Genomic DNA, 23,184 nt, shown 5'->3' with positions numbered 1-23,184 from the left:
GTGTGTTTCACCCGTTGATGGTGTCTTGTAGACACTGCTTGTGGTTTGTAGCTGTAGTCTTTGGAATGAAATGTAAGCATGAAGGAAGGAACATAGGATTCCTACACTGTATTCAATAGCACAATAGTTAATTTAACTAGCAGTGTAGCATATGGAATAGATTAACTGGAGACTTGCTGTTGTAATCTTATTAGAACTATTGGCTGCAGTTGGGATGCTGCTATTATCCTCTACCAGATGGAAAATATCATCATTTCATATACATGTCTTTCTCGAAGAGAAATAGACAATGGGTTTGTGGCCGTGAAATGGAAGAGGAATAGGTCTTTGGACGGGTATGTACACCCGTCGTTGTCGGACAGTATTCGAAGCCTCGTTTTATTGGATCAAGTCGATTTAATTATTGGATAAACCAAACGGTTCGAAACTACGGAAAAATAAGATAAAAAAATAAATAAAAACCACCGGCGAACAACCCGTCGCGAAGACACACGTTCTTCACGCCTTTCGAAGGCGTGAAAGGCATTCGGTTTTCGAGTACTATTTGAACACATCGACCGTGTCGAGAGAGAGAGAGAGAGAGAGATGGGGATGCTGGCAGCGATGGTGACGCATCCCGACGAGGTGTACCCGATGGTGAAGCTGAAGCTGGCGTCCGACCGGATCCGGCGCCAGATCCCGGCGGAGCCCCACTGGTCCTTCTCCTACTCCATGCTCCAGAAGGTCTCCCGCAGCTTCGCCCTCGTCATCCAGCAACTGGAACCCCAGCTCCGCGACGCCGTGCGTACCCACCTTCCCTTCTTCCCCCCCCGCCCTTTCCTCGATCCGTCCCCTCTCGCTCGCTCTCCTGTTCGTTGCTTCGTTTCTTGCGACGATCGGATTTTTCTGCTTCATGCCTTTTTCAGATTTACATGTTCTTCTCATGTTTCTTTGACGAATACCCAAGTGCGAATCACATCAGTCGTGTCTATGGAGATGTGCTAGAAACCATGCTGCTAATTTCTCAGGAATGCGGTTAGGTTTTCTCCTTTCAACTATGTGTTTGAACGTGTGGTCGTGGTTATGCAACCGCATTGCTTGTCGCCTCGAATACACGAGTATGTTTGTAATGTGGCTATGAGGCGGCTTGAAACTAGAATCAAATATGCAGTCCTTGAAGTCAAATATAATATGAGCCAAGTGTGTGGGTTATCTATCCCGGATGTACTTCAGTTCGCCTATTTCGACCGCTATGCTCTGCTACCAACAGTATCGTTATTGTCCTATAATACATGGGATATTATTGTTATTGTATCGATTTGTGAAGTCTTATTACTAATCGAAGCAATTACTGGACCTGCTATTCCTTGATCCTTCCGATTACTGGAATGAAGTGCATCAGATTTCTAGGACACTGTTCAGATTTGCAGTCGAACCTGATAGAAGAATGTGATCCGTCTATGGACCTACTGTCCACAATTTTGTTGATCATAAACATGAGGTTTACAGTTAAAATTTGGAAATAAGCTATGAGCCTCTTTTAATTTCATGTAGAATACATATGATTTGCATTTGTAGGAAGATTTGGTCCATCACATAGTCTTGCTTATTATGGATATTGATGTCATAGACGGAAGGTCTTTGAGCTGATGTATGTAGATATACTTACCTCATGGCAAGTGTGTGAGGGTTTTATTGGTGTACAACTTTTTTATACCCATGTAAATATATCCGCACTTCCTGTATGTGCAATCGCATATATTCTTGTATTTTTATATGTGTATATGTTTGTAGGTGCACACATCACCTTTACATTTACTATAAATATTCTCTTGCCGTACATAACTTTGTCGAACTTTTAATTAAAACTGCAGTTGTTTGCTAACAATATTGTCTTCATTGATGAAAGTTTGGTTAAAATAAATTCTAAGTCTGAATTATTGAACTATTGTGACAAATGCTAAAAGTTTTTACACTAAGAAGGACAAATGCTAAACTCTATAGTTTTTACACTAAGAAGGACTGGGACCAAATGTCTAAAATGCAATTTTAGCGATATTAAGAGAATAACTGTTAGGTAGTGATGATGAATAGACAAGAAGTTCTTATAATTAGAATTTTTAGGTATCCTAGATCTATTCTTTGACAAGGAGTTTTGGAGATAAATGTTTTTATACTAAGTAGGATTAACACTAAATGTATTAAATGGAAATATTGTGTTGCCAGTAGAAGAATTGAGTGTGCAGTTAAGATAAATGGAAAAATGGTTACAGCAACCAAAATTTCTAGGTATCTTAGATCTGTTATTCAATGGGAAGGAAATATTGATGAAGACATCCTTCATATAGCCAAAGCAAGGTGATTGAAATAGAAGGGGCATCACTTTTGATTAAAATAAAATTTCATAACTACTATCAAGAGACAATATAAATAAAAAGATGAGCATCGTGTATTTATTGAGGTAAATTTATGGAGGGACTAAAAAACAAAATAAGAAATTGTCATCCATAATCAATTAGGTGTAGCCATAATAGAAGATAAAGTGAGTGAAAAACATTTGAGTTGATATGGACACGTTTAAAAGTGTCATATAGATGTCATAGTTCGACATGTTAGTGGTAATGGTACACTAAGAGATAGGTGAAGATCTAAGAGAATTTATCTAGAAACAAAAGAAGTGATTTAATTGGTCTTTTACTTAACTATGGATATTCCCCTATATAGAGCTCAATGGTGGGAAAAAAATCCACTCAAATAGTTGAGACATTATGGCTTGTTGTTGCCACTTCTCTTGTCAAAGTTGACCCATAAATGACAGAAAAAGCAGTCAGATATAGACCTGTATTTTTTGTATATCATAGTTGAGTAGATTATAAAGTATCAATTTTACAAATGCATCTGCTCTTATTTTTCTGTTCCAAAATCTTCAATTTTTTAAGACTTTTTCCTTGACATATAGTGTTCTTGATTAAATTAATATCCTTATATTCTGCTTTTGTAGGTTTGTGTTTTCTATCTGGTGCTCAGAGCCCTGGATACTGTTGGTCTGTTCTGTGCCTCTTATTGCATAATATATTATTTGTCTCCAAATTATGCATTCACCTTTTATGTCCAAGGAGGCATGAGTTGAGATGAAGCTTCTGTTACTGATAACCATGGCCAACACTGCCATATATTGTGAACAAGATGAAATTATGGCTTTAGGAATTATACTGCTTCTGTGAACAAGATGAACAAGCTTCTGTTATTTTGTGCATGTAGAATTATACTGCTGAAAAAATATGGCTTTAGGAATTCTGTTTCCTAGCTGACTACCACATTGCTCAAAGAAATGTTACTTTACTGAAGAACTTGGATTTGCAGTTTTACCAAGTGAAGGAGAAAGCAGGTACTCATCCAACATTGGTCAAGTTGTATAATTAATATTGAACATTTATAAGTTGTGAATATGAAACATAAAATTTCAGTCAATCAGATAAGTACCAATTTTGTCAGTTTCTTGAAACTGGCTTGCACAACTTAATGCCCAAACTAATGATTTAACAATTGGACTTTGATAAAGATTTTAAAAAAGTTCTTGGAAATGATGCTATATATGCAGCTCTTTGATGTCTTTTATAATCCACCTATATAGAGGGTGGGCCTTGGAACAATGGTGCATATCGGAACGGGATGAGCTAATGCAATAAATCAAAATTGTAAACAGAAACAAAGTTCTCTACATAAGTTAACAAGCTTAAAAACAAATTGGCTGATCTTACTGCTAGTCCTGATCTAGTGATTTAAAATACAGTATTCTGTAGAGAACTTTTACAAAAAAACATCTTACTTTCATTTTTTGCCAAATTTGCATCACATTATGCAATTAGTTTGAAGACATGCACCCATATCGTGTTAATGGAATTTGCAGATTTTTCGACACTTGTCAGCTTGGTATATTCCTGATAAAATTTGAAGGTTGAGCTCTTCATATAACTTGTATCCTAACAAAATTGCAGAAGATGATACGAGCATACCTTCTGAAATCAAAGTGCCAATTCTGCAGAACTTTTATCTCCACATCTATGATCGCAAATGGCATTTTTCATGTAAGGGTATCTTCTAATTGAACTTTTTGGTCATCCTTCATCTTGTGTGTCAATTTTTGAATATTATAAAGTTTTTAATATACATCATATCTACTTTCTAGATATGTGTTTCTTCCTTACACATATTATGAAAATGAACTGTTTATTTTGTATGAAATGTAGGCAGTTTTCAGCAATCTAAATTATTCCTTTGTGGGTACTTGATTTCTGACTAGAGGATGCTATTCTGATGACACTGCAAATTGGGTCCTCTCTGATTCAATTTTAAATGAATTGCCTAATCGTACAAGTCATGTCCATTGGACCAAACACAGTTTGTGAATCAAGTGTCAGTATTACCATCCATTTTAAATATGACTATCTGATAAAATTGGAGAAGATCGAGTGATTGACACAATCATCTCATGGTTGATAGACTCTTTAGGGTTTCCATTTGAGAACAAATAAATTTTAAAAATATATTAATTTGAGAGAATATCCTATTTTAACTAGGTAAGAATGATGTATTCTGATTTAAAAATTAAATACAAATTAAGTATCAATTAGTTGGAAAAAATAGAATCATTGACATTGTTTAATTTATGTTTCGCATGTGTACATTAGATTTCTGTATATTATGTCAACATTTAAATTTAACATAAACAACTTTTTCTATTATTATTTCTTAAAACATTTTATTTTTATTTTTTGTATCTGATGTTGATGCAATTGATCTGGTGTCGTTGATCATGATCCTAAGCCCATGTCAATGTTGATCCTGTGAACGTTGGGATAAACTTATTATACTGCCTCCTTAGAATTATACAATTCCTTTTGTTGGAATGTTCAATTAGTTACATATCCTTATGTTTGGCTTTAACATTCCCTAGTTTACTAGAAACTAAAATGCACATTCACATAAAGATATTAAAAACAAACCACAGATCCTATTTTAATTGGAATAAAAAAATTATTATGCATTATATTCTTACAGTGAACTTTTGTATGGTACAAAGGTCTCTGGAATCTGGGATCAATTTCATATTCTTGGTTTTTTGCTAATCATGCTGCCCTTTCTTAATAGGTGGTGCAAAGGACTACAAAATTCTTATGGATAAATTTCATCTTGTCTCAACTGCTTTCTTGGAACTTGATAAAAGGTCAGCTTTTCCAATATTTGTTCAATTTAGCAACTTAAAAAAAGTCAAATGCATGCATCCCTACAATTACTTTCTTTTGTTGTATTCATATATTTCATACTTGTCTATATTTGCCTCTCTGGAATTTCCAGTAGATGTTTACAGTGAACAATCATGTATGCTTGTGCTTTGTTGGCGTATTTACACGATCATATAACATCTGCGTCTAAGTATGTAATTATATTGTACCAGGTGCCAGTTATCCTTATCATGCACAATCATTGCCATATAACTAGAAATTAAATTTAAAGTTAACAATGATTTTCTTAAACATCATAATCCACTAAAAAAAGATCAATTGTGTGAATATTGTCTAGGTTTTTGTCAATGGATTGTCTCACTTGGATGCTTTATCAGTTTGAGGATATTGAGAGTTCAGAAAATCATTGGGTGATGATCAACACAATAGAAATGAATGAACAGAATCTAGGTTATAAGTTCAGGCTGAATTGCAACGAATTTGTTATATATGCATGTACTTTGATGAATTAGTGTCTCTTTCAAGCAGTGGGTCTGCTCTCTTTATTTACATTACCCCTTTTGTTTCTGCTGTATTTTTTGCTACCTTTCTCTATTATCACTTGATACAATTGGAGTTCTGTACAGTTCTAACTACTCTGATTCTTCTGTCCTAAAATTTTCTGATACCTTATTTTCTCTAGCTGAATTTTCTATCTATGTTCACGTTGCTGCTTGCGGATTGTTTAATCTCAAATTTTGTCTTAGTAAGTCATTTTTATGGAACAATGATTACCTTGTCTTAACACTGCTACATGCTGATACCCGGTATTCCTTCTTATTCCAGCACATTATAAATAATGCATATCATGTTTAGTGGTGTGGATTTTTATACTTGAATGTTCTAATTTTGTTTTAATTTGGGAGGATTGAAGCCTCAAGCACATTGGTGTTTGCTAAACTGACTTGTGTGTAAAATTAACATGTGTATGCTAATATATGTGTTAAGAAATTTGGATTTATTTAGATAGCATGACCTTACAAAGATCTTTCTTATTTTTGATCCCTCAAAATATGCTTTCCTTTGTTTCCTCAATTGAATCCTTTTGCCATGATTATCCTCAACGTATCTGGTATGAGGCTACCCTAGTCAGTGACATTTCTCTGGTAACATTGACCTTGATGAATGCCTACCGAGATTGCGGCTCAAACATGAAAGGCCCTTTTCTCAGTCGTATCCCTTTATCCATTTCTCATTCTGCGCACACTCATATGTAAGTATACTGTGTACCAAGCTGTCCTGACTCCGTGCCAACCATTGGCTGTCATGGGGATGTGCCTCAAAAAATATTTCCCAGTTAACCTATTTATGAAATTACCTATTTTGGATCACAAGAATATATTTCTTACCCATTTTAACTTTCTTGCCTAAACGTGGTAGCAAAGCTATCAGAGGGCAAAAAGGACACTTCTGGTTGGTTCTTACTTCTTAGGGCCTATGTTTCCCTCTGGTCATCGCACACTCTTTCTTCCCAGTTTTAGGTGGGGAAGTGAAAATTAGTAGGCGAAGTATTGACCTGTTTTAAGTTCATTTCTACAGTGGAATCTTGACTAGCATCCTCTAAGCACTGTCTCTCCTGGATATAAAGCCTGCCATTGTCCCTAATATGCACCATCAGGCCTATACCATTCTTGATGAGCAGAGATTAGTTTTATATATCTCATGTGAGCAAGCTGTGTGCTTAAGCTGATTTTGATTTGTTATTCTTACGTGGATGTAATGGGCTTGAGTAATGGTAAATGAGTATTTCTTTTCTTGAATCAGACTATTATTCTGCCACCATTCTATGTATCAAATTGTGAATGTGTTACATTGGCTTCTAATTGATGCTTTAACCTAAGATACAGTTAGCTTGTTTTTATAAGTTCATTTCTTACATGTTGTGGCATTACTCCTTAAGCTTTTATGCCTATTAATATGTCCAGTTCTCCACTCATTTTTTTTTCCTGATAAATTTTTATTATCTCCACTCAATTTGGTATGACATATACAAAATTATGTTAGATTAAAGATAATTTTCCTCCAACTTTAATAGACTGTTCTGATATACCAATTCTATTGCTTTTGTGGCATCCAGTTATCAAGAGGCAATTGAAGATATTACCAGGAGAATGGGTGCAGGAATGGCAAAGTTCATATGCAAGGAGGTCTGAATGCAATAGCTTATGTGCATCAACTCGCACAAACTTACAAGATAGAATCACCACACTCACCTAATTATTGCTACGGTTTCTTGGATATTTATGAAATAAATAGATCCAACCTCTGAGTTGATTCATGATTTTCTTCAGTATATTATTTGTTATTGTTAGTAAGTTTTGTGTTTTTGATATTTCAACTATGCTGAGTGTTATGATGAAGTTAAGTTTGTTACTAATGGAAATCAATTTTAAATGTTAATTTCCAGCGTGCTTTCTTTAATCACAATCAGTTATAGTCAGCTATTCAAAATTTTCTAGCTTAATTCCGGCGCATAAACTGTAATGCATTGCCAAAATAAAACATTTAAGTTTTAAGATTTAAGTGAATCAAGCTGTTACATTTGTATGACATCCAAGTTCCTTGTGAAATCAAATTATAGAAGCTGCTTAACACATATGAAGACGTTCAAAATGAATGGTTTTAGAAACTGTAGTTGGTAAACCAACAGCTAATGTGTGATGCTATGTTTGGGTTTTTATAAAGTTATCTAGGCATCTGGCCAGTAATCAAACCAGTGAAAAACATCGCAGCATTCAAAAGAATAAAAATAAATTAATATATTTGTCCATTTAGTTCATGAACTTTCTTCAAGCATGAAAAAACTCATTAAGACATACTCAAGAAACAGCATTAACATTAGTGCTTATTTTGTGCAAAGTAGAATAATGGATTATTTGCACGGTTCAGGAGATAATTAATGTAAGTATGTAACAACTATTATTTATTGTCTTTAGTGAGAAATATAGTGAAGCCAATCATTATTGACATGAGCAAACTGGCTGCAAATTTACTAACAGCAGAAAAAAGTTATTCAAGTTAGTCATTGCCAGAGTCAATGGTTACCATGACCTACTCTTATTTTGTTCTCCAATAGGTGTCTTTTATATAAGCCAGCATCAAGACATCCCTCTCTTTGTCTTCTGATTGTTCAAACTTTGTTGGAAGAAAAATTTGTGCTGCAATTACATTAATTTGAAGAGTGGATACAACATATGTGCTATGGTGGTTGGTCCATGGATATATGGACAAAATTGTTCCATGGTTTTGTTAAAACAATTGGATTCGGATAGGCATGTAGGTGGGTCCAGTTTCCTAAGTTGTCGCCTTACTGTTGATCATCCAGAAAAAACAACAGGGCTATAGGCAAGAGGTGTGCTTCTGTGCTTCTAATGGCCGTAGCTACCATTTTTTGAACAATTTCTCAACATGACTTATTGTATAGTTTCATAAATAATAGAAAGTTTAAAAATAATTGGTGTAAAACCTTAAGATGCGGATCCACATTTGTGTGGTTATATATAATTTATTATTATTTATCAAGATCATTATAACTTAAATATGCATAAAATTCTCAAGCGGAAGAGCTACAGAATGATGTCCGTCACATTCGCTTGCCATTGCCTGGTTGACCATGTAGATTGACATACTTGCATTTACTTATTTGTTCAGAAATTATAAAAACACTTCACAGTGTTGTCATATCTCAGTCGCAGATTACAATTTTTAAAGTGTATCTTGGGTTATCTAAGCATGCTACATGTCTAATCTATAACTTTTCTCACATTATTATACTCTTTAATCAAAATATTATTCAAGTGTTCTTTACATTGTTTGCAGGTGGAATCAATAGATGATTATGATGAATATTGTCACTATGTGGCAGGACTGGTTGGGCTAGGACTTTCTAAGCTCTTTCATGCTTCTGGGTCAGAAGAACTGGCTTCAGATAATCTGTCCAATTCGATGGGTTTGTTTCTTCAAGTATGTGTTAGGCATATATGACAATCTTCATTTGTTGATTGTGGTTGCTATTTATTCTTTTTTCAGTTTTACCATGTAATGGCTTGTGGCTTCTTCTGAAATGCAGAAAACAAACATCATTCGGGATTATTTGGAGGACATAAATGAGATTCCAAAGTCACGCATGTTTTGGCCTCGCCAAATCTGGAGCAAATATGCTGACAAGCTTGAGGTTTATTTTTTGCATTTGCTTTATAAGTTTCACAATCATTGCTTTGCATTGTGTTAGTTGTAGTAGCTTATGTCACCTTCCAAGGGAAAAAAGAGAAACAGCCACCATCATACAAAGCAAACACAAATCTCACATTGTTCGATGCGTATCTCTTTGTTGGCGAGTCAGGCTCACTTATTAGATCTCCAAAATCAACTAGGAATGGATACTTCAAATGATAAGTTTTATCATATCTTAAAGACAAAAGTGGACCTGTTTGATTTTTCCAGCTTCATATGTACTTAGTTTTAGTATTTCACATTTTCTCAATGTACAAGTACAATGAATACTCTAGTTCAACATAGATATCTTCTATATATCCATGTATCTCCCTTTTTCTTTTTAATCTATTACTTGGATATGAATCAGTTTCCAATTGTTTTGTTCATGCAATATTGGGTTTTATGTACTTAAGTCACTGCACATGTCATTCTTCCAGAACCTGATATAGTTTTGTCTTGTGTGGGGCTTTTCCTTAGTCTTTTAAACAGTGCTCAATGGCAGTTGATATATCCAACCCCAAATAACATATACGTTAGTTTGTTAGTTGTGAATAAATATAAATATGTTTCCTGTTTAATGATTTATTGTAAATATGATTTATAAAAATAGCACCTGCAAATAATATGTTACTACACTTGCTAGTGTCTCTTTCCTCTTCATTCCATCAAGCAATTTTATTTCTTTTTAGGGTGTTCTGGCCTTACTGTTTAAGATAATGCAGTAATCAAATTTATGAGATGCTTCATGGTGATGCAGCTATTTATGCTTTCATGTCTAGACTCTAGAGGATAATTTGTTTCGTTAAGATTCTTCAGGCAAGCCTATTTCATTTTAGAGGGTTCCAGCCTTATTGTTTAACTAAGGTTTAGATAGTGCAGTAATCAGGTCACTGATTTCTTCAAGTTGATTCAGCTGTTTATACTTTTGTGGCATTCAGGGTTTCAAGAACGCTGAGAACTCAACAAAGGCAGTAGAATGCTTGAATGACCTTGTAACTAACGCTTTGATCCATGCCGAAGATTGCCTACAGTACATGTCCGCACTAAAAGATCTTGCTATCTTTCGTTTTTGTGCCATTCCACAGGTATGGTAGAACATTGGTACTTCAAGGACACATTTACAGCAAACATAATATTTGAATTATTTTCTTCTAGCTTTTTAGTTATATCGATTCTAATATATGGATGTAAGGTTGTTTCTGCATCTTAGTTATATCCTGTTAACCACATGGTCTATGCATCTAAGAAGAACTATTTACAAGATGGGGTTGGCTTTGTGACTCTTATACTAATCAAATCTTAAGCCCACATCCAATATGGGATTAACAGGATTGGGGTATTACGATCCTCCTGCTTAAACCCCTGACATCCCCTCGTGTCACACGCATATCACATCAAATCGAATCACCAGGTTTCCTCATAGGTGATATGGGATTTGGAAGTGTTGGTTCTACAATGTCATACTGCCATTGTACTTATTGTATGTCTTTGTGGAACTAGAGATTCTTCAAAATGCACAATAGGTCCCAGTGTGGACTGCCATACCATAAGCAGTTGTTGCTATGAACTAATTTGTCATGAGTTAAGCTTGAAACTGCATGTGTTGTGCCTCTAAACAAAAGTAATCACAAGATGGGGCCGGGTCGCGACATTTACTAACCCAAGTCTAATACATATCTGAGGTGAGAATAATTAAAACTGTTGCAGCTCATATTTTCCTTTTCTAATTCATATTGTATTTTGTGAGTAATGCATGAGATGCAGACTTTTATATTTCAATTTTCAGTGTGTTGGTTTCCTTAATGCTTGAGCATGAAACTTACAATTGACATCATGATGCTCAAACCTAAGTTTGTTAATGTTAGTTATCCAATCAGAACATGTTTTGCTGATTGTTTGTCACCTTTAACAGATTATGGCAATTGTTGGTTTCCTTAGAGCTTGAGTATGAAACTTACTATTGACATCATGATGCTCAAACCTAAGTTTTTTAATGTTAGTTATCCAATCAGAATATGTTTTGCTGACTGTTGTCTCCTTTAACAGATCATGTTAATTGTTGGTTCCCTTATAGCTTGAGTATGAAACTTACTATTGACATCATGATGCTCAAACCTAAGTTTTTTTATGTTAATTATCCAATCAGGACATGTTTTGCTGATTGTTGTCACATTTAACAGATAATGGCAATTGGAACCCTAGCCTTGTGCTATAATAATGTGGAGGTGTTTAGAGGTGTTGTAAAAATGCGACGTGGTAAGATCATTTGACAGGATTAATATGATTTACATATGTTCTTCTCTACTTCCTAATTGTATACTTTTTCTCATTCATTCTTTTTTGATTGATTCAGTTTTGATGTTACAGTGAAAACTGTTCTCTTATTTTATTGTATAGACTCTTATATACGAAAACATTATCCTTGGATTTATGGAGTGCACAAATTCTCTCTCTTATTCTTAATTTGCTAATGAACAATTTTAAGGTGGTCATGTTGATCATGAATGAGCTTACAAATTTATAAGGATCCAAATCCCAAAAAAAGTAAAATATAAAAACCATATTACGGCCCTAATGTATTAGAGATACAATTACACATGTAAGTCCTAGAAACTATCTTATTTAAATTAGGATATACAGCCGTATAGGAATATAACTTTCATATTCTAGGAATGCAACTTCCATACTCAAGGATTACAGCTTCCACACGCGTGTGATTCTCCAACGTAGCTTCCATATTCAAGGATTTGAGCTTCCATAACTATGTGATTTACCAACAACAGCTATAGTTGCTTGAAGCTTGACTCACTTGTTTTTGCTAATTAGCATCTAGAGTAGGTCCAGGTTGACTCTTTTTTCCAGCATTTACTGATATCAAGAAACTAAAAAATATAATATATATTGCAAGTGACAATGGATTTGTTCCCATAGAAGATGAAACTTTATAACAATCATATGATAAATGTGACTGGCTCTCTGTTTGTTTTTTTTTTCTTCTATTTGCTGTTAATGATCCTTGCCGTGACTAGTTGACAAGATGATTTTAATTATTGGATGTACTTAACAGAAGGTTTGGGCCATTTTATTCGACTTGGATATCTATAAAGTTTCATATTTCAGTTCAGGACAATCCAATTTTTTGTATTATCGATTGATATATTTCTGCACTTATTAATCTCTTGGCACTGCTCTTTTACAGGACTAACAGCTAAGATTATCGACCAGACAAACTCAATGTCAGATGTATATGGTGCTTTTTATGAATTTTCTTCTCTGCTGAAATCAAAGGTAGGAGTCCTCTATTATGCAGAATAACTATATGATAATTTTGAAGGTTAATGACTTTTCACATGTGCATATAAAATGAATAAAGATGAGGTTGCTATTTTGGTGGACCAAATCACACTGAAAATTGTTGGAAGTATCATCACCTACCACAGACCCGCTGAATGAGTCCCGACACATTGTCCCCATCTTGTGAATTAATTTACTGAATTACTTGGTAAATGTTATCTGATTTACTTGATCAAAATGTCATCTGAGTTAAATGTACTAAAATTCTTTGTAAACATCATCTTGTAGTTATTTGGTCAAAATTAATTTACTGAATCAAACCAAACCTACTTGGTAAATGTAATCTGGTTTACTTAATGGGTCAGTATGGTTTGGTAACTAATTTTTTTGGTATGTTTTGTGGAATGAAAACCGGATAAGCCGAATAAACAAAACTAAGATTAGACTTTTCTTTAGCAATCTAGTCGAGCAGTTTACTCTTAGTATTAATGTGTACATTAAACTAAACAGACTTATTGATGGCAATATAAATATAATTTAGAAACCTCTTTTAGGAACCAGCCTTGGTGTTTGAACAAACAAATGGAGCCATAATCACTAGCCTCCACTTGGAAGTTGTTGCTCCCATGCAAGTCAAAAACTGACTGAACCAACTGAATTTTAATATACGGCATGGTATGGTCAGTTCATTTTTTTAATATAATTCAGTTCAGTTTGACAGATAAAATTCATAATTGATCAAGAATTCCAATAAAACCAAATAAACTGACCAAATGCTCACCCCTATTTCTTCAACATGATTTTGTTTGGATCTCCGTTTTTGTTGAACTTGAAGATCATGCTAAAACTGCCCTTCATTTTCACTTATGATCGTAATCCTTAGTTCGGTACATAAGGAATTGACTAAAAGTTAATTGGCTATGCAGATTGATGATAATGATCCAAATGCCAAGCTCACTCGTAAGCATGTAGAGGCTATACAGAAGGCTTGTGGATCTTCCGGGTTGCTTGATACAAGGTTCGTTATTAAATCATTGTTCTCTGAAGATTCTTATTTATGCCATTCTTTTTTAAAATTTGATTGTTTTAGGAGACTTCGTATGCACGAGAGCAATCGTCACACCTCATTGCTGGTGAGTTGTGCTCCATACACCAGAACAATCATTGCTTCTTTAAGGCTAGAGTTTCACCTAAATTTCCTGGTAATGTTCAATGCAGATTATGGTGGTCTTCCTTTTACTAGCCCTGTTATACTTTCCTTTCTACCACACTAATGATTAGTCTCCATCGAGGGTAAGGATCATTGTGAAAGATCAACAGCTCATAGTACATTCTTTTAAATGTCAGAAAGAACAACTTTATAAACCGAAAATGAAATCTTTTCATACTCCATCTGATTCCGATTGCTGATAATTGCAGGACTCGGATTCGTATCTCATCCCCACTGTGGTTGGAAGGCTCTATGTTTGGTCTTGTGTGCGCGATGGATTTCTTTTGTTTCTTATGTGGGTGGTAACATGTTCTTGCAAGGAAGAGTATTGGCAGTATTATTGACCATGTAATGGATTAAGATGTGTTGTAATGGAATAACAAAATGAACTGTTTTCCTCCTTAATATATATATTTTATCAGTGCATGCTTTGTAATGAAAAACTTAGTTACTAAAATTTAGATTTATTTGTCACCATTTGTGTACATCTCTCTCTCTCTTTCTTTCTCTCTTTTAATATATATCTCAAGAATTAATGTTGTCAGAGACACATCAAGATTTGAAGCCTTTTCATCTAAGCTTTCTTGTTATGTTAGACTTTCAGTTCTTCTAAGAATCAACAAATTACTGCTCACACGCTCTTAATATCTTCCCCAAAATCACCAGCTATCACCTTTTTTTTTTGTTAATTCAGAAAAGAAAGCTTTAAATGTCCACAGAACGACCTTAAGAACTCAGGGTACAAAATGGATTTCAAATCCAAAAGAAGGTGAGAGAACCCAACAGCGTAGAAAATTGGCATTCAAAGAAAAAGATGTGTGGTAGATTCTAATGCTATTTATATGTGTTAAATAGGAAGTGATTTTTTCTCTCTCCCTTTTATTTTTTTCCAAGCAATTAAGTAATCTCTCTCTAATGACACAATTTTTTTTTTGTCTTAATGGTATCTCTCTTAATTAGTTGAAACAAAACATTTAGGATTCCTTTAATTCATCAAAATGACTGTGGAAGTGACAATCATTTTGATGAATTAAAGGAATCCACATGAAATTATCTATCATGGAGACGTCAACAATCAAAAGCACGAGCGAGGGTGTTCTACTTGTAATCATAAATATATTCGATGTTATCCCGTGAAAGGTGAAATCCATCTCCTTCACTTTCTCCATCCTCGACGAACAAACCTCGAGAGAGATCGTCGTCGACAAGGAATTTATCCATACGATAATGATCACACATCGTGAAACATGCTTCTTTTGACCGGTCAATGCTTACCTTTCGCTGCTTATAACGAAGTATTGAAATTTGATACTACTAAACGCATCTTTACCTGTAAAGTATTTTAGATCGAACCCTTTCCCTTGAAATGCCATGCTTTTTCAATCAGAATATGTTGAAATTGATTTGGATTCATGCACTGTGTGACGCTGTCACATCATTTAAGCTAACTTGAGTGCCCGACTCTCCGACTCATCGACACCACAATAACTCTCGCAGTCAACGAAGGCGTTGGCCGAGGACATCAGAGTCCGAGTTGATCCCACCCACTCGCCCGCACACGTAAGGATGTTAATGTATCCACGTCTCTCCGGTCGACCGCAACCTTCCACGCGATCCAAGCGTGGGAGGGCAACACCCATCACAGAGAGAGAGAGAGAGAGGACAAGAGAGCGTGCGGATCACAGCGCCCGACACGCGGCGTCACCTGAGCGAAGCCTTCCAAGAAGTGCAAAGAATTTCCACTCGTTGGCTCCTCAGCCACCATTGCACCCGGTTGTTTTACGTGGGCCCCACCTATACGCCAATGACAAGAGAGGTGAAGCGAAGGGTAACGATCGGCCAAATCTCTGCACTATTCGCCCAATCCCCGCCTCTCTCTCTCTCTCTCTCCTGGTGTTGCCGAGCGGATCATGTTTTCCCGCACTTGTTCGTTTGTTACCCGTTACCTCGGTAGGTCATTCGGTGCGGACCCCATCGATCAACCAACAACAAGAGAGGTGTACAAGGGATGCGCCAATCCTCTCTCTCTCTCTCTCTGTCGCTGTTGTTGAGCCGATCGATCATGTTGTTGGTTTTATAATGGAGATGTGGATACGATGGTATTGACGATGTGAGTTACGATCCCCCCAAGTCCTCCTCGGTCGGGCCGCTATTCTTCTTCCTGGATCTCGGAATCAGATTGCAGACCCCAACATTTCGATCCTGAGGGAGGTGCAGGAGAGAGAGAGAGAGAGAGAGAGAGAGAGAGAGAGAGAGAGGGATGGGGTTGTGCGTCTCGAGGCCGGACAGGTGCGTGGGAGGGCGGCGGAGCTCGCCGGGAGGGACGCGGCGGCGGCGGAGGAGGGCGACCAAGTGGCGGGCGGCGACGCGGAAGGTGATGGAGAGGATCGAAGAGGCCCAGGGGTTGGACGGGGCCGATCCCATGTCTTACAGCAACCCCGCGTTCCAAGGTGATGGCTTGATTCTGTTTCTGTTTTTTCTTTTTTGGGGCTTGATGCGGTTGCTTTTGGCGAAAAAGATCGGTTTTCTTGATCTGTGCATCGTTTCCTGATGTGCATTGTGCCCGGCCGGTTTTGCTTTCCAAGTTCCGATTTTGGCCCCCTGGTTCGAGGTTTGGACTGATAATTTGAAGGCCCTTAGAAGATCATGGTAAAGGGAAAGAAAACGTTTACCTCCAGTTCTTAATGGTATCAATCTATCTTAACAGAACTAATATCTTGATCAAATCGAGATGTTAGCCAGAAGAAGCTTATAGTTTATACTGCTGCAATCGTACGCAATTTGACGGAATATTGCTGACTCAGATTCTGCATTTGAAATACACAGTTTATAGCAAAAATTTTCTTTTTCGAGTGAATTCTCAAGGCTTGAAATATTGATCATCGTCCTCCTTCTTGGACGTGTCTCATACTGATTTTATCTATTTTGCAAATTGTTTGCAATGATTGGAATTATTCCTTTGAGCAATCTTTTTCTATTACTCTTAACTGTTTGGCATTGCTTAAATTGAAGTTATGGTGTCAGCCACGACCGTCGAAGAAGCATGGTTTGACACTTTCTCTGCTATAGAATCAGATGAGGAGGATTTCCATAGTGTTCAAGATGGTATGTTGCACGTATCATATTGGTACTCGATCATGGACTCTTGGTGATGATTTTTCATTTTAATTGATTTGATGAAATTAGGATGTTCATCGTTGATGCTGTCTGCGATTTTCTTTGAGCTAATTCCAGCTTCCTTGGTACTGATATGCATTGTAAATTTCTCTGTAAATGGTTGTGAAGGTGAATTCACAATGAGCCCTACATCCTATAGAGATGACAACCTTGGAGCGAACGACCCAAATGCTTTCACCAGCAATTCTATTGATGGAAAGCAGAAGGGACTAAAATTAGGGGAGCAGTTGTCAGTGAACTTGGAGAATACTGCAAAAGCCTTTGTAAGTCATGAGGATGTGTCAGTCATTTCTGTGGATGAGAATGCTGGTCACAGTGACAGGGGGATTTTGAACAATTGTGGTATCCTTCCAAACAACTGTTTGCCTTGCCTTGTTGTTGCAACGTCCACAATTGAAAAGAGAAAATCCCTAAGCACCAGTCCACCAAACTCGGCCAAAAAGGCTTCTTTGAAGCTTTCCTTCAAGCGGAAGTCAGGGGAAGCACATGCTACATCAACACTATGTTAGTAACTACCCTTTTTTATCTGGATACGGGTTTTTCCATATAATGATACCAAACTCCTCCGACTTTCGGCTTCATATGATGCTGGTTTTTGTGTGGGACAAGCTTGTTATGTTTTTTTTTCTGAAACTAATAAGCAATTGTCATCAATCAATTGTTGATCCCCACTCTTTGCCTTCATATATCTTCTCAAGTGTCATTATTTAATTTTCTGATGTAGGTCTCCCAAGTTATAACATTGCCTCTTCGGATTTCTGTTTAATATTACTTATTCTAACTCTTGTCTAATAGATTAGTATTGTATTTATACCTTAGTGTTGAGGGGTACCTCTGGCTATCTGAGAATATTTCTTAGTCATAACTTGACCACCAGTAGATTGTTCTTTGGCTTTTCTACATTGTTTTGTTTCTGATTTATTGCAAGAGAATCTTGGACAATTTTGGTTGAACTATGTTATTCTGAAGATTCTTCACCGATGCCATTTCGCTTTTTTCAGTTTCTTTACAATTTGAAGAGCATATCCAGCATAAGAGATCATGAAAATCTTTTGAGGATTTCTATCTGTGATCATGTAACTTACTGATCTTTTGTCTTTGCTTCGCATTAAGTTTCTACAAAGGCCTTTCTCGAAAAGCCACTAGCAGGATCTCAAGTCCAATTCTGCTTGCTGGAAAAGAAAATGCTTGATAGCTGGTCGTTCATTGAACCCAATACATTCAGAGTGCGGGGAGAACATTACCTTAGGCAGGTGTTGTCCAATTATTTTAATTTTTAGCTTCTATACAATTTAGCATGCATACTTTAACTTGGAGTTGGAGATGATCTACATGTGACTGAAATTTTACATTAGTTTGTGTCTGATTCCAGGGATAAGAAGAAAGAGTTTGCTCCAAATTATGCAGCATACTGTCCTTTTGGTGTTGATGTCTACCTGTCTCAGCAGAAAATTAATCACATTGCTCGATTTGTGGAACTTCCCATCTTCAATCCATCTGGCAAGTTCCCACCTATTCTTGTGGTTAACATTCAGGTATAATCCCGAGTGACTCTGACTGAAGTTATATATATTTCATGAATTCTATTTCCAGGATGTTTGTTCTTTATGATGTTCTAAAATAAAACTTTACTAAGTTCAGTTTTCTATTCATGCTAGTTAGTAGTTCAAATGAAACACTGCCTCGAGTTGTGGTTTTCTTTGTCTTTAAAAATAAATTCAAATTTATCGAAGGCATCCTAAGATATCTGGACAGACTTTATCTGCTTATTAAGATGGATTAGGTTTACTTTCGTTGTGGGCATAATAGAGTTTCTGAATTCCTTTCTTTCGTGCATGACATGCTGTGGCTGGCATATCAAGGGGCTATGTAACCGAACAATTTGTTAATTGTTTTGCACTTTTTGTTTCTATATGAGACATTATTGTCATGATTTACATGCTTATTTCTTATTACTTCTTTGGGATGTTTTTCCTACCCAGATGAAGTTGATTATTATTCATCTTATATAAATCTTGAAGACAATCATATGGATAGTGATAATAGCTATTCTTTTCTTGGCATCCAAATCTACATCATCAATATTCAATAATTACAAGGATAAAAAATCTTGACTGAATCAGTCAAGGGCAACACTATTCTCCTTATTATTGAAAAGAGCCATAAAATTTAGTATTAACACATTTGCCAACAAGCAGAAATACCAAGAACATACCTTGAGTACTTTGAAAATATTAAATATATGGAGATCTGTATGATAGAAGAAATTTCACAAATATAATTTTCAGATAGAGCAAATAGTAAATAGCAATCAGTGCTTAGTTGTCTAGCACCCATATATGTTATTATGGGCTTCAAAACGACGACAACAACAAGACCGTAAATCCCAACTATTTAGGGAATCGACTATATAGATTCTTTGCCGCCATTGAGATCTATAAGAAGTTATATATTTAGTTAAGTCTAGAGGATTTAAATCTTTATTTATAGTTTGCATTGAAGTTTTTTAGGTCTTCCTCTACCTCTCCCACTAATATTAATCGTTTCACCTCTTCTAAATATCATATCCGGAGGTCTCCTAAGCATATGTCACATCATCTTATATAATTCTCTCTCATGTTATCCATTCTCATCTTATGCATATATATGGGCTTCAAAAGGATATAGCAAGAAAAAAAGGATATATTGACGTGTTGTTGCAACATGTAAGGAAAACAAAAAGAAGAAAAAGGATATAGTGACATGTTAATGCAACAGCTAGGAGATCAGCATTGTCAGCTGGCAGCTGGTCATTCATTCCTGATCTGCTGACTAACACAAAGGATACATAAGGTCTCCTTGAGTTGAAACTTGTATGTCATTTTATAAATTTGTGAAGCCAGGTTTAGATATTGAGCCAAATGGTCCACAATGGTTTCTAGAAATATAATCTTTCTCAAGTTAGCTTGAACATATAAGCATTGTACATGTTCTTGCTACCAGAATGATATTCAAAAAAGAAAAAGCATTTCACACAATGAATCCAGGATCCAGTAAAATATCGATCTAAATTGATGTTTTGAAGAATTTTCCTTATTATTTATATTATTTCTGTAGCTTTTTAAGTTTTAGGCTGTCTCCTGATCTGCCAGATTTGTCATGTCTATTACAGATTCCACTCTATCCTGCTACCATATTTCAGAGTGAAACCGATGGTGAAGGAATAAGTTTTGTGTTATATTTTAGGCTCTCTGAAGGCTATTCTAAGGAACTTCCATCGCATTTCTTGGAGAATATTCGAGTGAGATAAATTCTGCTCATCATGTTGCATTTTTGTCCATCTAATAAACCGTATGCTTTTCCAACTTCAAAGGCTTTATACATCTTAACAATGATGTAATGTGCCCTGTTGTTTTACATCAGCCAATTATTTCATCTTTAATGCTCGACCCTGTAGCTTAAACTCAGTATGTTCAATAAATTTTATCGATACAGCAATGTAATTGATTTTCTTTGTGCTTTTTGAAGTACCAAAATTGAAAGGTTTTCAAAGTTGAGGTGCTTCAAATGCACAAATTATAGTTTTTGGTACATGTGATGTCGTATGAGTGGTCAAATTGGATTTGGACTAATTTCCTTGCCCTTGTTGTGCCTTGTCATAACATTGTGGATAACCTGAGTAGTCCACTAGTCTCATACAGATCACATCACTAGTATATTTTGATCATGTTTTCGTAGAGAAGACCTAAGTGACTATTTTTTTAATACGAAAATTGAAAGGGTTGTTCAAATTTGTTATGCGACATCCACCTCAATCTATCACAAAGATTGCATTACTAAGCCTTGATTCAATAAAATTTTTTTTGGAATCTGCTTCGCAAATCACTATTCTGTATGGTTAACTGACAGTACACCATGTACCAACTTTCAGCCCTTTTCAATTCTTGGAGGACCTGTGAAGTTGCAAAATAATCATCAAAATTTAATCTCATTCCTGCCCGCTAGGAAGTGGTTTTTCGATTAGCATTTTGATGATTATTCTGAGGACTTTTTGTTGAGCTCCCAGCCCTTGTGTCTTGTTGACCTTCTATAGATTTAGAACCACCCATCTACTGTAGAAAATGACAAGATTGCAAACCTGTTCCCACATAAGACCATTGACTTCTTCTAAAACCTGTGTAAGTGAAGAGGTATTGTTGGATTTATATTTCTCTACTTCTAATCTCTCTTATATTGTTTAATATTTCATGTTCTTCTCTACTGCTATACATAAATCTGATCTTATTATTCATTTCTATGGCCCGCTATGCCATCCATCTTATGTCAATTTGGTATACCAAGACGGACAGGCAGGCCGGCTGCTGCACAATAGTATGCAGGCATCAGCAGTCTATCTTGCATTGTTGATTACCTTGCGCTTCTAATTTGTATTTCTTCAAAAATGTGCTGCTTTTGTCAGTAGGAAATATAGATATGCTGGTTTTCTTTATGCTCAATTGTTCATATATTTCTATCTTGATACTTGGTAGAGGTTAATCGATGATGAGGTAGAAAGGGTCAAAGGTTTTGCTATGGATACATCAGTTCCCTTCAGAGAAAGGTTAAAAATACTTGGTCGTGTAGCAAATTTGGAGGATCTTCCTCTAAACGCTGCTGAGAGGAAGCTTATGCATGCCTACAATGAGAAGCCAGTTCTGTCCCGTCCTCAGCATGATTTCTACTTGGTAAGTTCATCCCTCTTTGTACATTAAAGCAAAATCATATCATTTTCAGATCCACATAATACTTAGTGATTATGCAATTATTCTTACTATATACTTTTTAATATAAAATTGATCCTTTTCATCTTTAGCTTCATAGGTCTGTGTTGTGAGATCAACCTCTCTGCCTGCATGTAAATTCATGCCTCCATTGTTTCAATTTCCTCCTACATATTAAAGCTACATTCAATTTCTGATCAGATATTGAAGACACAAATATTAGTGAAATATTATATGCTTCCAAGTAACTACTTATGTGCTATCAAAATCACAATAGTTAAAGAGTACACATGAGGTATGGATTACCAGAAATTTAAAAAGCAATGCTTGCTCCATGCCCGCTAAACTGTGTTCAAGTTTGCTTGCTTTGAAAGTTCACTTACATATTGTCAATAAATATTCTACCTAAAAGTCGGGATCAATTGCTTGCTGCAGTGATGCTTATTTCAGCACTCAAATGCATCATATGGTGAGCCTAATGTTGCCGCTATGATGCAACATTTGCAGGGTAAAAATTATTTCGAGATAGATTTGGACATGCACAGATTTAGTTACATCTCAAGGAAAGGATTTGAAGCATTCCTTGACAGGCTGAAGCTGTGTGTCTTGGATTTTGGCCTAACGATACAGGTAGCTCTTTTATGTTTAGTACAACTTGAATAAGAAACATACGATGGACTACTTCCTTTAAAATTTAGCATTTACGTGCTTAAAAATTGGGAACACTGAAGTAAGTAATTTCTTTCTTGTACAGGGAAACAAGGCAGAAGAATTGCCAGAGAATATACTATGTTGTGTACGGTTAAATGGAATTGATTATACCAAATACCTTCAACTTGCAGCGCATTGACATCAAGTACAAAGGTCTCCGAACATCTCAAGTGATTGTTAATAGATCAACATTTTCAAATCAACATGCACCAGTGCAACTTAAGCAGCTGTTAATAAACATGAAGAATGACTTGCTGAAGCAGCCGTGGATGGAATGAAGAAGACTTGTGCAAATTCTCTGAAGAAGCCCTATTTTGACATGGGATTCATGTCAATAATTTTGATTGTTTGGTAGATTGTCAGGAATTTTGTTGTAAAAAATATCAATCGAAGCAATTGGCAGAACAGCAACTATTTATAGGTTGCATGTAAGAGAGTCATAAGGTGAGAGTCATATGAATGATTAGCCTTCTTAAGATGTCACCCAAGACATCATTGCTGTAGTATATTTGATGTGTCAATCTATGAAAGAAAAAGTGATTCTTTTTTATTTATTGGGCTGCTTCAGTTACTA

The 23,184-nt window shown here is 35.8% G+C and overlaps 2 protein-coding genes across 4 annotated transcripts; both read left to right on the top strand.

Moving 5' to 3' along the window:
- Nucleotides 1–503: 503 nt before the first annotated feature.
- On the top strand, nt 504–14,457 carry LOC103975715 (squalene synthase 1). The gene is made up of 14 exons (XM_009390769.3): nt 504–780; nt 2,981–3,023; nt 3,978–4,067; nt 5,131–5,206; nt 7,342–7,411; nt 9,084–9,227; nt 9,334–9,438; nt 10,418–10,564; nt 11,660–11,735; nt 12,679–12,767; nt 13,700–13,791; nt 13,864–13,906; nt 13,992–14,066; nt 14,193–14,457. The coding sequence occupies exons 1-13, from the start codon at nt 586–588 to the stop codon at nt 14,052–14,054; spliced, it is 1,233 nt and encodes a 410-aa protein (XP_009389044.2). The 5' UTR covers nt 504–585; the 3' UTR covers nt 14,055–14,066; nt 14,193–14,457.
- Nucleotides 14,458–16,040: 1,583 nt separating this feature from the next.
- Nucleotides 16,041–23,160, top strand: LOC135631665 (uncharacterized). 3 transcript variants are annotated; one of them, XM_065139418.1, is made up of 9 exons: nt 16,041–16,433; nt 16,996–17,088; nt 17,269–17,664; nt 18,274–18,409; nt 18,533–18,695; nt 20,312–20,440; nt 21,669–21,863; nt 22,407–22,529; nt 22,654–23,160. In XM_065139418.1, exons 1-9 carry the CDS (start codon nt 16,244–16,246, stop codon nt 22,747–22,749), a joined length of 1,521 nt encoding a protein of 506 aa, XP_064995490.1. In that variant the 5' UTR covers nt 16,041–16,243; the 3' UTR covers nt 22,750–23,160. The 3 variants fall into 3 exon arrangements, with proteins under 3 accessions (XP_064995490.1, XP_064995492.1, XP_064995489.1); XM_065139417.1 differs by having other exon boundaries at nt 16,107–16,433; nt 17,008–17,088; XM_065139420.1 differs by lacking the exon at nt 22,654–23,160 and having other exon boundaries at nt 16,106–16,433; nt 22,335–22,473.
- Nucleotides 23,161–23,184: the final 24 nt, after the last annotated feature.

This window comes from Musa acuminata, chromosome BXJ3-2 (genome assembly GCF_036884655.1).
Source record: "Musa acuminata AAA Group cultivar baxijiao chromosome BXJ3-2, Cavendish_Baxijiao_AAA, whole genome shotgun sequence".
Classification (NCBI taxonomy): domain Eukaryota; kingdom Viridiplantae; phylum Streptophyta; class Magnoliopsida; order Zingiberales; family Musaceae; genus Musa; species Musa acuminata.
Note: the sequence above shows the minus strand (reverse complement) of the source record. Positions and strands in the feature narration are given on the sequence as shown.